The 18,445-nt window shown below is 43.6% G+C and overlaps 1 protein-coding gene across 1 annotated transcript in view; it reads right to left on the bottom strand.

Moving 5' to 3' along the window:
• The window catches only part of TTC9 (tetratricopeptide repeat domain 9), a 38,734-nt gene that overhangs the window by 11,985 nt on the left and 8,304 nt on the right, over window positions 1-18,445 (bottom strand). The window contains exon 2 of the mRNA XM_061611169.1: window positions 1,989-2,171. Within this exon, the coding sequence (XP_061467153.1) occupies window positions 1,989-2,171 (183 nt within the window). The remainder of the gene's footprint in view (window positions 1-1,988; window positions 2,172-18,445) is intronic.

Raw genomic sequence — 18,445 nt, 5'->3', positions numbered from 1 at the left:
AGGCTGACTGAAAGGGTATATGAGCACATTGGCTGAGCAAGTATAGGGCGTGCAGCTGTTCAAGCCAAATGGAAACTGCTTCAGGCAAAATGCTGCTCAAACATGACAGATGTAAGCATAATACCTCGTGTGGGATACTAAGAGGGCACAGCAAGCCTAAATTCTTTGCATGTCCTGTGGAAAACAAAGCAACACACTTCTTGTGTCTCTTTTGCTGAAGCACAGAACTTGACCTCAACCCAACTGGATAGCAGTCCCAATCTATGGATCCTTATGAGTAGACTCCCCCCCCGTCCCACTCATTTACCAGTTAGATGCTTGCTAATGCCAGTTGTGATAGCACTGATAGCTTGCATGGGTGGCATTGTGAAGGTGATCTTGGATTCATTTTCTCTGTCCAAGAGATGATTGATGCTGTCAACTTGGACACAACCAACAGTCTTTTACATGATGCAGCTGTAATGCAGCAAGGGCTAATGCATGCACTATCCTTGGTACCAGATGCTGGGGAAGGGGTGGGGTTGACCTAACACAGCATCCTTTTCCTCCTTTTTATTTGTTAACTTTATGAGAAGCATTGGGTTATATTCTGTCTTAGTCATACTCAAAGCGGACCCACTGCAATTAATGGACATGACTAACATGGGTCCATTAATTTTAGTGGGTCTTTTCTGAGTTGGCTCCAACACATTGAGGTCATATCATGTTTTAATACTTCCACAACTTTCTTTTCTTTTGCAAATCAGAAACTGGAAAGATTCTATTTTTGAATGTTGAAGACCACATCCTGCTTAACATCACATTGGGATTTCAGCGTTCAGCCTTTGGAGAGTGACCTCAATGCATGCACAGTAAGAGCACACACTGAAGCTCTCTCGACAGCTGCTCCCCTTCCTCCAGGAAGTCACCTGCAGTGTATTCTAAAAGAAGTGATGTAGAAACTTTCCTTTTGGCGGGAATTTAGTGGTTGGTTGGTTTTTATGTGTATGTGTACACACATAATCTCTTGTGTGTGTATATATATACGATTTATATATTTTTGTATTCTTTATATATGAAATTTTGTTATTTTGTTAAATACTGTGTTTCCTGGCATGCATCTTTGGGAAACTCAAGGTCTCAGTGTTGCAATAAATTCACTTCCACCTTCTTCCTAGTTCTGCTGCAGCCTCCCATAATAGCAATAAGAGTTGCTTTCATCAGACTGGAGAAAAATTGGTATCTGGTCACCTTATCACTGCCATGTCATGAGGACCATCAAATCTGGCCTCTATAGCCAATGATAATTGAGAAATGCAGAAATAAATTTATTCTCATATAAATCCAATGATTGTTAAAAGAAGTGTCCCAGCTTAGCAGTCATAATACGCATGGGTAAAGTCCCAGGTTCTGTCTCTGCCAGATTCACTTTAAAAGTTTTCAGGTAACAGGGCTGTAAAAGAACCTCTACCTGAGAATTTAGAGAGCTGAATGGGCTACATTTTGGGTTTTGTTTCTGAGGATCAGCTTTTGAGAAAGTGTTTCAAGGGGCAGGCTTTGGCTGTTCTTACTAGTGATTCTGTTTGTGAGTTGTGAGTGCTCCTGCCCATCTGCTGAAGCTGCACAGAGCATACTCTTGAACTGCCGTGTGGGTCCTGGAAATTGTAGCCCCACTTTATAACAACTTACCTGTGATGAGACACCAATATATTACGTGTTTCTCTGCCTGCACAATCACAGGTTACTGATGTTGTGGAGTGAAATGCACTATGTAATGATGTTATGGGTATAGATAAGTGGGGGGAGAGAGAATCAGGATTGCAGTATTGAGTGGCAACCATATCCCGAGTTTAATATCTCATTCTAATCTTTGCCTCTATTCTCTGTAGGTAAGTGTGATCTACCAGGATGAGAAGAGAGGTGTTTGTCCCTCTTGGAAACAATTATTTCTAAAAAGGGAGCATTAATTTAGATACAACCTGACAATGATTCCTCCTTACTACCAATACCTGTTGGCTGTCGGGACCTTGCTTCTTTCAAGTAGTAAAGTGCCTTGTTGTAGTCTCCAAGGTGGTAGAAGGCTACACCTGAACGATAGAGTGCCTTGAAGTTCTCTCCTTCTTTCTTCAGTACTTTCAGACAATATTCCTTGACTCGCTCATAATTCACCAGTTCAGCTTGAAGTAGGCAGGCTACAAGAGAAAAGGAAAAGAACAACAATGCAAGACTGTTCAGAGAGCTGCTCTTTCCGCTTCTTCACTACTGGTGCAGAAAGCGCAAGTGTGAGGTGATGATGACTCAGGAAACGGCACCATCATTTGAAGCCTGAGCATCAAATCCTGTTTGTCAGTCCCTGATCTCAAGAGAAATGGTCTATTATTAGATATTTCAGTAAACATACAGTGGTAGGTGCTGTTTTTCTTGTAAACAAGGCAGGGATTCTCTGTGTGCTAGGAAACAAAAGTCACACAAACAGGTAAATGGCTTTGAGTTAACAAAAGAAAGTGAACATGAACAGAACACTGAATTGTGACCAGCAGTTTCAAAGAACATCAAAATAAAGGGAGGACTTTAAAAAAACACCTCTAAGTAATAAGATTTTACTGAATGTAAACTCATGCATTATGCCTATCCTTACTTACTATTGTAGTTTCTCTTTTGATGGTGTCCTTTTAACTCTCTAGAGTCAAAAGAAACAACAAGCATGTTGCTTCCTTGTTCAAAGTTGTGCATTAGCAATATTCCTTCCTTCAGTTACAACACAAATGAATTTTCTAAAATAAAGAGGCATGCAGGAAGGGAATCCAATCCATGTTGCTTACTGCATGTCATACTTATGGAGTGTCAGTTTCTGGTGCTTGCACCTGTGCACCCAACTGTATATATTCCTTTAATAACAATACCTAGCACGTTAGATTGTTCAAAGCATTTCTCTTTGTTCCGGGGACTGGAAACAAAGCCCTATGAAGAGGGACTGAAAGAACTGGGCATGTTTAGCCTTGACAAGAGAAGACTGAAGGGAAATATGACAGCATTCTTCAAGTACTTGAAAGGTTGTCATACAAGAGGAGGGCCAGGGTCTCTTCTCGCTCATCCCAGAGTACAGGTCCCAGAATCATGGGCTCAAGTTGCAGGAAGCCAAATTTCATGTGAACATCAGGAAAAACTTTCTAACTGTTAGAGTGGTACAACAATGGAACCAATTATCTAGAGAGGTGGTGGGCTCTCCAACACTGGAGGCATTAAAGAGGCAGCTGGAGAGACACCTGGATTCCTGCACTAAGCAGGGGGTTGGACTCAATGGCCTTATAAGCCCCTTCCAACTCTACTCTTCTATGATTCTTACATTATATTAGCAGCCTTTAGAACTACCATGCAAGTTTTCAGGTCTCCATATTGTTATTTTCCCCATAGTGCAAATGAAGGAACTGAATGAATTGATCTCCACTTATCCCAACAGCAGAAGACTGGGCAGGGCAGAGATACAACAGTGTTGCCACAGTCCAAATGAAAAACATAAGAGCCCATCTGGATCCAGCCAAAGGCCCATCTACTCCAGCATCCTGTTCTTACAGTGGCCAAGCAGATGCCCTCAGGAAGTCAGCACACAGGGCGTGAGTGCAACAGCACACTCCCCCCATCCCCTGTGATTCCCAGCAAGGATTGCCATGGGATTGTTCTGCAAATTCCCTGCACAGTTTTTACCCTCTTCTCCTGTTCATATTGCATCCTTCACTTCCAGATTAGTGTAGCCAATCATGAAGCCAGCAGGGCAGGAAGCAGCTCTCTGAACCAGTTAAATCTCAGAGAAATGAGCTTTTCAGAGAAATGACGTTATCCCATGATGGGTGTAGGGAAGTAAACCTATAAAAATAGTGGCTGTCATTAGAGGAGAGCATACACAGCAGATTTCAAAAGCAAACTTGCTATGATGCAGTCTCAAAAATGATCTGTAAAAGCAATTTTTAAAATTCAGTATTATTCCCTCCAGGTTGTCAAATGTTGATTTCCTGTCCCCAGTTCTAATGGAGCTTGCAATGAACATGCCTAGGCTTCCTCCCTCCCTCCACACTTTTTTTGGTGTGAATTTCATGCTACAGCCCTTGACAGCTCAGAGACTGCTGTTCTATATTTATGTGTCGAATAACAGGTACAGCGTTGGCAGCTGCTGCCCTTGAAGTGTCCAAGAGGCCTTCCCAATAGTGTTGGAGAGCAATCCTTTTGCACAGAAAGGTTTCAAAATGGCCCATAAGGGTAACAGAGAAAGAAGTGTGAGGGAAGGGGGAAAAAAGACAGTGCTACTGGCATGATCACATTTCACATTAATTAATTCACAGTCAGATCATTGGTCCAACTAGTTCCGTATTGTTTAAACAAGGGATGGGGAAACTGATGACCCTCCAGATGTTGTGGTACAGCAACTCCAATAATCATCCTCGACCATCAGCCATGCTGGCTGGGGCTGATGGGAGCTGGAGTCCAACAACACCTGGAGGGCTACCAGCTTCTTCACCCCTGGCCAACACAGACAAGCAGCAACTCTCCAGGGCTTCAGACAGGAGCTTTCCCCACCCCTCCCTGGAGGTGGCTGGGATTGAACCAGCAACTTTTTGCAGGCAAGTCATGTGCTCTACCACTGTGCAACACCCTTTCCCTTATAGCAAAGATGGGGAACCTCCAGCCCTCCAGATGTTGCTGGACTACAAATCCCATCAACCCCAGCCAGCATGACCAATGGTCGGGGATGATAGGAATTGCAGGGGTGGCACAACTTTCCCATCTCTGCCTTACAAAACAGTGTATTATTTTGCCCAACTCTTTCCGTCCCTGCAACTCTGACAGATCTTCACCTGGGAGGACTTGCCAACTCCCCAGATGCCCAGTGTGCAAAGGGCCAATTGGGCCTCTGCATTAGAAAGTTGACAAGTTGTTGATTGAAGGTTGTTGTTCTGATTTTGAGTGTGAGAGGTCCAGGGAGGGAGGACACCTTTAGGAAATGCTGCTGAGAATCTGGAGCATGGCCAACAGCCACAGAAGGTCACACACACACACATACACACACACCCCCTCCCTTACCATCCTCCATCCAGGTAATGAAAAGGCATTATCACAGTTGGCACATTCGAGCCAGGCAAAAGCACTTGAGGAGGGTGTGGAAGAAGGCCGGTGAAAGGTATGGCCTGAGAAGGGTGCATGGCTTAGGGAAATTCCCAAGGGCCACATTGATAAGGGAGGGCCACATGACTTAAGTCTATAGCCATCCTTTCCCTATATTTAACCAGTGTTGTCAGCATTCACCAGAAATAGCCTTTGCATTGGCAGTGCACATCCAAATTACTAAGGGTTCCAAAGCATCTCTCTTTAAGAGATTTCCCATCTCCACCTGCATACAAACAAAGCGGATTTTTTTACTGTCTCACAAATGACACACTACTTACAGCCTCCTTGATCATGTTTGGCATTAATTAAATCTGTTGGTTATACTACTGCTTGGTAGATTTACTGTGATAAAAGGGAAAACTTTTTAATGCCACTTTCCAATTAGAAGCTGATTATTTATGTTTCCTAGTAGTTTATTAAAATTACATTAGATATGCCCTTCAGTTTTAATACAATGAGGGATGAAATGTAGCAGAATGTGTATGAACCTGGAAATCTAAGCTTAAGAGCAAGAATCAATTTATGCTACACTCAGCATGGATCCTCCGAGATTCTGGGGCATGGAGGTAGACATAGCAATGTGGGGACATAACAACAGCAGTATGAAATATTGACCTGGTCTTAACAGTTTCTTTTCTGATGCTCATGCTATGCTATGCCTCTCATGTTAGGTAGAACAGGCTTTGAATGGTGAAGGAACTCGTGCCCTAGTGTAGGGGTGTATAGGGGAGAGGAAACTATGGCATTAGGAAACTCTGGAATAACCTCCCGATGGAGGTGCGTCTTGCTTAGGGTTGCCATATTCCAGTTCCACAAATCCGGGCAGGTTAATTTGCATATTATGTAAAGTATTTGCATATCATGCAAATTATTTGCATATTATTTGCATATTATGCAAATATTTGCATATTAATATTTGGATTGTCCAGTTGTTTTGTTTTGTGCCTAGGAATTACCACCAAAAGCTGGGGAAAGATGTGAGAAATCTTTTTTTTAAAGCAACATTTTCAGCTTTAAATGCCTAGACTCTAGTTTCCAACACTATGGACTATTTATTGATTGATTAAGAGAATTTATATCCTGCCCTTTTGCTGTTAAAAACAGAGCTCAGCACAGCTTACAAATATAATAAAAACAATAAAAATACACAATCAATATAAAAATAATAAAAACACAAAATAGCAACAAACATAAAGTAAGTCAGGGCAGCAGTACGGTTAACCATATACGATATATTTCAAAGATGTGATGGGTGGAGAAAAACAAGAAGACAAAACATTAGGAAAAGGAGTCTTTCACACCACATACTGTGTTCTAAATACTGTTGCAGCAAGTTTTACAGGTTCCTCCAGTATTCCACTGGTGCAGGCACTCAGACATTCAAAGTATCTGTATGTTTCTTAGGTTTTATAAAAGCAGAGCTTTGCTTAACTCAAAATTTCTTCTCCCTTTGATCAACCACATCTACACAGGTTCCACCTCCCTACTCAAAATGAAACTGGGCCTGGAAGTGTGCAACAACCCCACACATACCTTGCTAATTAGATTACCAATGCCAGGATGTCTGTCTTATCGACTACTCTCCTGCTCACCCCCCCCCCCCCAGGCATCATGAAAGACCCAGTCCTGGGCTCAGAAAGAAAATAAATATCTGGTCCTCTTCAAAGTATTGATAAGCCTCTTCTTTTAATTGAAATAATAATTATAAATTCTTGTTCTTATCACTAATGGGAGTTAATTATCTTGCATATGCTGCTGTTGCTTCTATGGCTGTAACGGAGTGAGGTTAAAGATAAGTGAAATGCAAATAGGAAAAAAAAAACAGAAGGCAGTAACACTTTCCTAAATGTAATACCATACCAACCACAACAAGATTCCTATAAGGCAAAAAACTAAGCATCTCACAACCAGTCAGGATTCCTAACCAAAAACCAAAAATATGATAAATGAAGAAATATTTATATAAGCATGACTATCAAATATATTTATTATTTACACAAACTGTAAAGATATTTATAGTGCAATCCTAGGTTTATTTATTCAGAAGCAAGTCCCAGTGTATTCAGTGGGGCTTACTCAAACAGGGACAGAAATGCAACCTCAAGTGATAAGCAACTTCATTCACACAACCCAAAATTCCAAATCATGCCACTTTATGCTGTTTTGCAACTGTTTATACTTGTTTTTATGGTTATTGGATTTTAAATGGCTTTATTTCTTGTGAGCTGCCTTGGTTTCCAACAACCCTACCTCACAGGGGTGTTGGAAAGACTCCATATACACACACACACAGCAGATGTATAAATACATACAGCCCATATAATAGTTTATTGTCAAACCAGTTGGTCATTGCAGAAAAATCAGTATTAGTTTAAAAAGAATCAGTATTACTTTCCAACAGAATAAAAACTGTAATACCTAAGTAAACCCTGCCTACTTGCTTTAAAATAGGGCTGGAGAAGGGGGCAGAAAGAGTTAGAACACAAACACAATTCTTTTTTACATTCACTTCAAAGTCCCATTGATTTTGAGCACATTCATAACCATGTCTACTCAAAAGTAAGTCCTATTGAATTCAATGGGATTTACTCTGGGCATATGGGATTAGCATTGCTTTTACAAAAAGCAAGCATTGGGAAGGTTTTCAAAACACTGCCCAAGATCTGACTCCTGCACACAAGAGGAAAAAAAACTGAAATGTATGTACTTGCCCAATTTATGAGATTTTCAGATAAACAGGGGGTGAAACCACCATTTTGTTTTCTAGACACTGCCTCAGGTCAATGAAACTGAAACACAATGCCTGATTGGCTGCAATCCTGAATGGGCGGGGTTAAAGCTAGGAAGTGCTATAGTATACAGTACTGTTTAAAGAAAGATTTAACAGTCGGGGGGGCTGACGTTTTTATGCATATCTCGAGAACCGGACCACCTAGAAACTTAATTTTTTAAAAAAATTAAAGCTGAGAATCCGGGCCACCTAAGGGGCTAGCCGGGCGCCGGGTGGCATGCATAGAATCCGGGTAAAACCCGGCTAACCGGGCAATATGGCAACCCTAGTCTTGCTCCATCATTCCTTTCATTTAGGAGACAAGTAAAGACATGCCTCGTCCACTAGGCCTTGAAGAGGCTAATATGGAATACTGGCATTGCAGAATTATCTAAGTGTTGAAACTGCTGCGGGTTTACTGATATTGTGATACTATTTTAGTTTGCTGTTTTAATTGATGTAAAAAGATATTCTGCATTTCTGGAGTTTTTAATGTATAAATCACCCTGTTACTATCTGGTAAAGGGTATAGAAATCCTGAAATGCATAAAAGTATAGGCCAGGTGAGGGAAATAGTACTGGATCTCCTAAGACAGCAGTTCTCCCTAATTCTGATTTTTCCTGTAGCTCTGGGATTTCTGGAAGGGGAACTGTTTGGCCTCTAAAATTACAGCTGCTGCTGAGCAAAGCCAGGTCAGTTCCTAATAAAACAGCAATCATTTAGGCCTCAATACTGGATGAAGGCACCGACCTGGCATGATTTACTAAGACATGGCTGGGTGCGGTAGGGGAAACCTACTTTATCTCTCCTGTCTTCAGTTCAGTTCTCATGTCTGCAGCAGCCATGGAAAAGGGTGCAGGAGGTTGTGGTAGTGTTGTAGCATTCCACAAGGAGAAAATATCCATCACCAGCTATTGCATGGGGGAACATTTCCATAATTGACTTCTTGTGCCCAGAGCTGGGCCTGAGAGAACAGGGATTTAGTTACTGTATCAACCATCTCACAGCCTAACAGGAAAAATCTAAGCTAGAAAAGGAGTTTCAGACTTGGTCTTGAGGTCCCTGAATCTGGATAGATCAGGATTTCAAGGCCACCATGACAACTATGGGGCTGTCTCTGGGTGCAACTGAACTGACACAGATCATGCACTGGATTTCTGTTTTGTACCATGTGGCCTACTTTGTTCCACAAGAGGCTCCAGTATGATGAAAAAGTTGAATATAATAAGTCTAATGTAATACATTTGTCAGTTGAAGCAAACAGTTGATTTCAGGTAGGATCCATCTGAAAAGTTAGTCAAGTCAACCCAACCCAGGGTTACAGAATTGCGGGGTGGGGGGTGGGCAAGTGGTTTAAAGGCATATAAGAAGTAAGGGCCTGAAGGCAATTTCAAAGGCTATCCCAGAATAAAGGAGGTTTTCATCTTTACTTTCAGCACTTGCACGCAGCTCTTTCTCCAGTGTTTCTGGTTGTTTTTTTTTTAAAAAGCTAAAATAATATAAATAATAGCAATTCAGTGGTGGCTAGATCCAGTTCTATGAATTAACCAGCTAATGCTGCTTTGATGAATATCCTCCACTCCTATCCAACCTGCCTTGTGACCAGAGTTAGTTTCTACTGTTTTGATTCAGTGTTTTTGTTGTTGATCAAGCAGGTTAAATGCCCTGGAGAGTTTCTTCCTCTGTTTGTCTGCTTTTTTTAAATTACCCCAATCTCTGCTCTAACTTATCTTTCAAAATCAATATTCATCTTGCAGAGGCTGCAGAAGTTCTTCTTTCCATTCCCTGCTTTACCTTTTCCCCTTTGCAAGCCTATCACTAAGTATCTTTTCAGATGGGTTTTGATTGTGGGATTGGGGCTCCTTATGCATGCAAGTTTTTTAGCACCCACACAACTTTGTTGGCATCAAAATGCCAGCCTGTATCTCCACACACACCCCCAACCCATTTAAACCAGATATTCCCTCTCTGGGAAAAATCCATCAAGCCAGTGGTTCTCAATCTTTTTTGTGTCACAGACCCCTTTGAGAGTCTAATGAAACATATGGACCCTCATAAATAAATAAATACAATTAATTTTATTTTATTGGAAATTGATTTTTTTTTGTGACCAATTCATGGATCCCCTGAAGCCCCTAGCGGTCCATAGACGACAGTTTAAGAACCCCTGTATTAAGTTAGACTGTTCCCAACTGCCCATTTGCAATATCTCAGTGACTCGTTTGCAAATTAATCTCCCATCTGGAAGCATCCTAAGAGGGCAAGCTTCTCCCAGCAGAACCCTTTCTTTTTCTTTTCTGTTGCTCTTTCCCAATACAGACTTGTTGCATCATTCCTTCCTTCCTTCCTCTCAGAGCCAAGAATGCGATTAGTTCATAGCTTTGATTTAAGGATGTATGTTCATTCATTTTTAAATTTCATCTCAGAGCATTCTTCCCCTCCCATTGGCGTACACACACACACACACACACATATATATACACACACACTATCTTCATTGTCCATTTCACACATCTTACACAGCAGGCTCTAGTCCTGTCCATGAAATCTTATACTACAATAATGTAACCATCTTCAAAGTGCCAGAAGACTTTGTTGTTTTTTGTTGTTTTTACTGCAACAGATAAACGTGTTATCTCTAAGGGTAACCGTCTCTTGTGCATTTCTTTAGATGACTTGGTGACTGAATCCTATGGAGAACCTGGCAGCTACATTACCTGCATCACAACAATACTAATAAGAAAACACAAGACAGAACTCAAGGTGCCGTAGAGGCTCACAGAAGTTCACTGAAGAGGTCCAGCCATGGGTTCCCCGGATATTTTGTATGATCCATCTGAAAGGTCTCTTTGAAAGAACATAAGTCTATTCACATTGGTCTTTCCTATGTGGACAGTGGGGGTGGGGCCAGGGCATGGCACCACACATACAGCAGCATCAGATACTTAAAGTATGGGAAGGGCCACAGCTCAGTGGCAGAACATCTGCTTTGCATGCAGAAAGTCCCACGTTCAATCCTGGCATCTCCAAGTAGAGCTGGGAGGGACTCCTGTCTGAAAGACCAGAGAGCTACTGCTCGTCAGTGTAGGCAATGCTGAGGTCTGACTTGGTATAGAGAAGCTTCCAGTGTCTTTATGTTGCTATCATCTGAACTGGTTGGAATTGTGACATTCAAACAACGCAAACTAGTATCGTTCCTCTGATACATTTGTTTGCTAGCCCAGTTGTATGGAATGACTTCAGGGACAGCATAACGTAATTACTTGCTCCACTGCTGCTTAAGTGCAATCCTTTCCTAGAAAACAGGACTTTTGTCTCTACCCCATTTGCAAGGAACCTTGCTCTTGCTCATGACACTTAACACAAGTCTTCTCCTTCAGTTTCTATCAACCATAAATACTATGTTCTGGCAAGATCAGGAAGGAAGGTGCCAATTTAAGAGCATACTTGATTGCTTTTAGACCAGACAGTGGTAAGGATATATCTCCAGGGGGTGGAGGGATCCTTGTAGTGGGTGATTCGATCATTAGGAACATAGACAGTGGGGTGTGTGATGGGCGTGTAGACCGCAAGGTGATTTGCCTGCCTGGTGCGAAGTTTGCGGATATCGCCCGTCGTTTAGATAGTTTGGTAGACAGTGCTGGGGAGGAGTCAGTGGTCGTGGTGCACGTTGGCACCAACGACATGGGGAAATGCAGCCGTGAGGTCCTGGAAGCAAAATTTAGGTTGCTAGGTAGGATGCTGAAAGCCAGGACCTCCAAGGTGGCTTTCTCTGAAATGCTACCGGTTCCACGCACAGGACCAGCCAGACAGGCCCAGTTTTGCAGTCTCAATGCGTGGATGAGACGATGGTGTCGGGTGGAAGGGTTTAGATTTGTTAGGCACTGGGGAACATTTTGGGACAAGCCGGGCCTGTACAAAAGGGACGGGCTCCACTTGAACCAGAATGGAACCAGACTGCTGGCACTTAAAATTAAAAAGGTAGCAGAGCAGCTTTTAAACTGACTGAGGGGGGAAACCCGACAGGAGCTGAGAAAGGTCCGGTTCGGAATAAACCTCCCCCCTGGGATAAAAACCAAAGAAATGATGAAATTTTAAAAGGGGTAGGCCTAGAAGTAGGCATTGTGAGAGCAGGGGCACAGGATATAAATTCAGAAGAGCAAAATTACCACAGGCCAAACCACAAGTGCCAAAGACACTTGAAGAGAGACACTGCTTACAAGTGCCTGTACGCTAATGCTAGGAGCCTCCAAACCAAGATGGGAGATAATTAGGATAATTAGCAATAATTAGGAAAGGTATTGAAAATAAAACAGCCGATATCATAATGCCGTTGTATAAATCTATGGTGTGGCCGCATTTGGAATACTGTGTACAGTTCTGGTCGCCTCATCTCAAAAAGGATATTATAGAGTTGGAAAAGGTTCAGAAGAGGGCAACCAGAATGATCAAGGGGATGGAGCGACTCCCTTACGAGGAAAGGTTGCAGCATTTGGGGCTTTTTAGTTTAGAGAAAAGGCGGGTCAGAGGAGATATGATAGAAGTGTATAAAATTATGCATGGCATTGAGAAAGGGGATAGAGAAAAGTTCTTCTCCCTCTCTCATAATACTAGAACTCGTGGACATTCAAAGAAGCTGAATGTTGGAAGATTCAGGACAGACAAAAGGAAGTACTTCTTTACTCAGCGCATAGTTAAACTATGGAATTTGCTCCCACAAGATGCAGTAATGGCCACCAGCTTGGACGGCTTTAAAAGAAGATTAGACAAATTCATGGAGGACAGGGCTATCAATGGCTACTAGCCGTGATGGCTGTGCTGTGCCACCCTAGTCAGAGGCAGCATGCTTCTGAAAACCAGTTGCCGGAAGTCTCAGGAGGGGAGAGTGTTCTTGCACTCGTGTCCTGCTTGCGGGCTTCCCCCAGGCACCTGGTTGGCCACTGTGAGAACAGGATGCTGGACTAGATGGGCCACTGGCCTGATCCAGCAGGCTCTTCTTATGTTCTTATGTTCTTAAGTCCTGGTATGAGGTTCCAGGGCCAGAGAAAGGACTCTTTGGTTCTTGTGCTGATGATGCTTCATCCTCTGAGATGTGCTTGTGTAGCAACTCGCAGGCAGGTATGTGTATTCTTCTATGATTAAGAGTCCATACTATGCAAGGACTGAAACCTGTCCTAGGCCCTGGAGAAGATCAGTTTGTTTGTTTTTAAGTGACTCCAGTGATTCCAAGGCTGCAAAGACAGGTTTCAAATGCCCTGTCCATGTGACATATGTGGGGATGCAAATGCATATATAGACTGGGTGGGGAAGCAGGATTGTGCCTCTGTTTGTTCATCCAAAGATATAAATGGAGCCTACACGTGTGTGTACTTTATGCTGCAACCTCTGCAGGGAGCTAAGATGTCTGATCAGTGGAGAGGCAGCCATAACACTTTTTGTTCTAGTACTTATTAAAAAATGATACAGTTGAAGCCATTTAAACTGGATTAACCAACATCAATATGATATAAGCAGTCCAACAGTACACCAGCTCAGGCCAAGGGCTGGTTACAGATGTGTGAGCAGGGCCATGGTCTACTCTTAACTCTAGAACAATCCTCTGGTCACGGAGCTCTCAGTGTTGCTATTGCCAGGCTATGCCATAAATGGTGGGAGAGGACCTCAAAATCCTAAGCCTTTCGTAGTAGCCCCCAATAATCAATGAGAGAAAGTCAAGTCGGTTAAAATGACTTCCTCACTGATGCAAGGGATTTCTAAGCTTCTTTGGGTAGCTATATATACAGGTTGTATAGGGTTTCCTGGAAATTAAGCACCATTGCTGGAAATATGAGTATACTGTAGGAGAGTAGTTTTTAAACTGTATGTCTTAGATGCTGCCAAGTAGATGTTTGGCAGGAATAGCCCGATCTGTTCTTTGGTTGGTACACTCTGGGGACCTAGCACTGACTGTATCTTGGGAACAGCATTGCAAGCGCCTCAGATTTTCACCGAGGCACTGCTCCAGGGTTCTTTTCTCTTCTTCTGGAAATGTTGCTCAAGACTTTCCAGCATTGGGGAGAAAACCCTATCAGTGGCTTATCAAATCTAGCTGCTGAGCAGTTAGCTTTGCTTGCTTTAATTTGGCCACTGAAAACCTGTACGAGTTCATGAGTCTGCACTGAAGCTGAGATTAACTGCATTTCCCATACTCAAGGTTGAGTCAGATGGCCTGTCCCTCCTCCTTCCCATCATGTGATAGAATGGAGGGTCCAACATGAACTCCATGGCCACAATATTTTGGACAAGCTGTGAAGATCTTTTTTGTGGGAAGTGTGACAGCTTGGTCCTCCTTCTAGGAGGTGGTGACTGTATAGATGACTGAATACTGATAAAACAGGTTGTTTGAATCTGGAGCCTCTCTTTGTCCAACAAAGGTAAGGCCGCAGTCTCTGGCACAGCTCCATTTCAGTGGGAATTGATTAACTTCCAACAAGTTGTGCCCGCAGTATTTTTCAAATCTTCTTCAAGTAAAACAGAATTTACATATAGTTACATCCTAACTACTAGAGCAGTACGACAATGGAACCAATGACCTAGGGAGGAGATGGGCTCTCCAACACTGGGCCTTCAAGAGGCAGCTGCACAGTCAGCTGTTGGGTATGCTTTCGGTTGGATTCCTGCATGAAGCAGGAGGTTGGACTCAATCGATGACCTTATAGGCCCCATCCAACTCTATGATTCTATTGCACTGGTGCCACATTACCAATGGTGTAACCCCTATGCCAGAGGGAGACTGCTAGTGCAGGCATTGTTAAGTGTGTGGCAAGAAACAATGGATCCTATCTGGAATAATGTGCTCACCCAGGGCTCACTCCTGCCTCCCATGTCTGCATATTGCAATGCCAAAGAAATCAGCTGTGTAAGTAAAAAAAAACATTTCCATGGGAGTCAGTGGAGAACCCCCAAGAATTGTCTCTCACCTCCTCCCCTGCTATGCACTTTCCAGAGCACAAACTAGAGGATAGGATTCCTGCTAACCCAGAAGCTAATCATAGCATAGGACTTGGATTACATAAACTTAAAAAGGGGAACATATATTGAGCAGTGTGGCATGGGATTGCATCATTTTGAACTATAGATGCCTTTTGATTGATTGAGCAGGATGTAGGACAAAGGTTGGTTTCTGCAGCAGCAAACAAACAGTCAAGGCTAACAACAAAGTAGGAAAGTCAGGTGAATAATGTGTCCTTACAACAGGAGTAGCCAATGTGGTGCCCTCCAGATGTTGTGGGCTACGAGTCCTATCATCATCATCATCCCTGGCTGTTGACAATGCTGGTTGGGGCTGATTGGAGCTGTAGTCCAAAACTTCTGGAGAGCGCCACATTGGCTACTGCTGCCTTAGATAAAGTCTGCTTCAGGACTCCATACATCATTGCTGCAATTGTCCTGCAAAGACAAGGCACCCCACAGAAGGGGTGCAAGGGAGGAGGAGGAGCCCGCACTCTGAACCTCCTCCTCCTCTCGTAAGCACCCCAATGTGCGCACAGCAAACATTCCCTCCTGGAATATGGGGAGACTGTTCTGACAGCAGAACAGGAGACAATGTAAATACGTAGCTTGAAGAAAGAGGGGACTTACTGGGCAAATCCAAGTGAGCTTCCAACATGCACTGAGTAAGGCAACGGAGAAGAGAGCCAACTTGGTTGATGAACACCAAGCAGCACTGCACTCTACTTGTTATTATTACTGCCCAAACTCTACATGATGTAGTTTACCTTGCAGGCCAGAACCAGGGAAGAAAGGTTGGAGCTCAAGGGGAAAAGCCATAGCTCAGGGTTAGAATGCATGCTCTGCATGCAGAAGGTCCCAGGTTCAATCCCCAGTATCTCCAGGTAGGGCTGGGGGAGTCAGCCTGCCTGAAGCCCTAGAGAGTTGTTGCCAGTCAGCGTCAACAATACTGGATGGACAGCTTCCTCTCTAAAGGTAAAGGTGTCCCCGCACTTATAGTGCGAGTCGTTTCCGACTCTTAGGGTGACGTCTTGCGACGTTTACTAGGCAGAACGTATATATGGGGTGGGATTGCCAGTTCCTTCCCCGGCCTTTCTTTTCCCCCCAGCATATGCCGGGTACTCATTTTACCGACCACGGATGGATGGAAGGCTGAGTGGACCTCGACCCCTTTTACCGGAGATTCAACTTCCTCCTTCCGTTGGAATTGAACTCCGGCCGTGAGCAGAGCTTTTGGCTGTGTTACTGCCACTTACCACTCTGCACCACAGAGGATCTGCTTCCTCTCTACATAGCAGCAAAACAAATAGTAACTAGAAACAAAATGCTAGCGTATGGTCTTAATAATAGCATTATTTCTCCTAACAAGTGAGCCCTTAAGGCAGCCTTTCCCAACCAGTGTGCCTCCAGATGTTGTTGGACCACAACTCCCATCTTTCCTGACCATTGGCAATGCTGGTTGAGGCTGATGGGAGTTGTGGTCCAACAACATCTGGAGGCACACTGGTTGGGGAAGACTGCCTTAAGGCAGAGATTGGGGCAGGGGCTATTAGTTGAGTGCATAACTCACTGAGAAAGTGGGGAGCTTGGCTGAGCACATGGAATGGAAAAGCACTTAACTGATGGCAGCCTTTCTCCATTTGCCAGTCAACAAGCACCCAGTCACTGTCAATGGACGCTTAGCTGCTCCCCGTTGTGCGTCCGTCCCCCATCTTTTTGTTCTCATCTCTCCACAGGTAGCCAGACAGCCCTCCAACACAGGCAGAGGCAAGGATCTTCCCCAGGCCATGCCTTGAGGACCAGAAGTGAGGCCTACAGCAGCAGCAGCAGCAGCAGCAGCCAGCAAGAATCCAGTTGTTCTTCTGCAAAGTTGCCCTGCTTGCATTCTAGCAGGATTCCTCTGCCTTTGAAAGCTGCTTGACAGAAATGTAATAGGTGTGGTTTTTCCCAGCATGACAGGGTGGGCACGCAGTGATGGAGAAAGCTGCAGCTGTTACACTGCTTTCTGCCATTATTATTATTATTATTATCTTTATTTATACCCCGCCCTTTTTCCAAACTGGAACTCAAGGCGGCTTCCAGATAAAAATAAGTACATATCATTAAGAACCTATAAAAATATAAAACATAAACATATAAAATCAGCATTAAAACAGGATTAAACTATTAAGATGTTAAAACCAATTACTCTTAAAATACTGCAACCCAGTTTAGGAGCATACAAGTAAAACAATAACATACAGCATCCTCTTCAGTCACTACCCTTAAAGCCTTCCGTTCCAAAGGTCTGCCGGAAGAAAAAAGTCTTTAGCTGTCGGCGGAAAGACTGCACAGAGGAGGCCATTCTTGCCTCCCTAGGGAGGGAGTTCCAGAGCCTAGGGGCAGCCACCGAAAAGGCCCTATCTCGTGTCCCCACCAGTCGCACTTGTGATGGTGTTGGGATCATGAGAAGGGTCTCTCCTGAAGATCTCAGGGCCCGGGCAGGTTCATATAGGGAGATACGGTCTGACAAATAGCCTGGACCTAAGCCATGTAGTTTTCAAAACAGAGGCCCTAAAACACAAAACAGTGGCAATCCCCATTCCTCTTTCAGGCAATCAGAACTTAGGCTGCAGTCCTCACCCCACTGACCTGGGATAAAGCCCCACTGAGTTCAATAGGACATACTTCTGAGTAGACATGGTTAGGATTGCACTGTTACTCCACAACTGGTACAATAAAACCTGTGACTCTTCATTCTTAGGATGGGTTGGCAAATATTTATTTGGCTTTCTTTATTTAAAAAATGTATACCCCGCTTACCCTTTCCACAAATAAGTTACTCAAACTGGCTTACAGCAGAAGTGCAAACGTAAACAAAAGAGTTATCCAAGCACTAGAATGCAAATTCTCAAAATCAAAACAGCAGCAAAAAGTAAAGGCATAAAGAGAAGCACTCGCAATCAATAAATTAAGCAGCGACGGAAACAAAAGCTCGTTTTAAAAGGAATGGAGCACAAATAAAAAGGAAGACAACCTAACCTCTTGGGGCAGGGAGTTCCACATACAGGGTGCCGCCACAGAGACAGCCCTCTCATGTGTTGCCACCAATCTTTTTGTATAAGGCAATGGCACACGCAAGAGGGGCACAATAGCTCATCTTACAGGACAGGCAGATTCACACAAGAGGAGATGGGCCTTCAAGTAGCTTTGTCCCAAGCTGTTGAGGCAACCCACCCACCCCTTGTTACTCATCTCAGATGTCTTCAAGATATGGCACACCATGGTAAGTCCACAGAATCCTCAAATGGCAAAGTGTCTGCATCCTACCCATTATCTTACCACTGGAACAACAGCAAGAGTAAAGGGAGAGGTCCCAAATGCTCAGTGTCCTCCTTCCTGTATGGATTGGAGGGGGCTGGGCAAAATGGAAGGCAACCTGGGACATGAGGGAGTTAGGCAATCAACTGAACCAGGTTATCATGTGCTATACTGGCTACTGGACTCACTTCCACATCCCCTGTTTCCACACTGTATCGCTACCGGCCAGATCACAGCATTGCCTC

This window comes from Rhineura floridana, chromosome 2 (genome assembly GCF_030035675.1).
Source record: "Rhineura floridana isolate rRhiFlo1 chromosome 2, rRhiFlo1.hap2, whole genome shotgun sequence".
NCBI classification, from domain to species: Eukaryota; Metazoa; Chordata; class Lepidosauria; order Squamata; family Rhineuridae; genus Rhineura; species Rhineura floridana.
The sequence above is the reverse complement of the archived record's forward strand: the minus strand, read 5'-3'. Positions and strand labels throughout refer to the sequence as shown.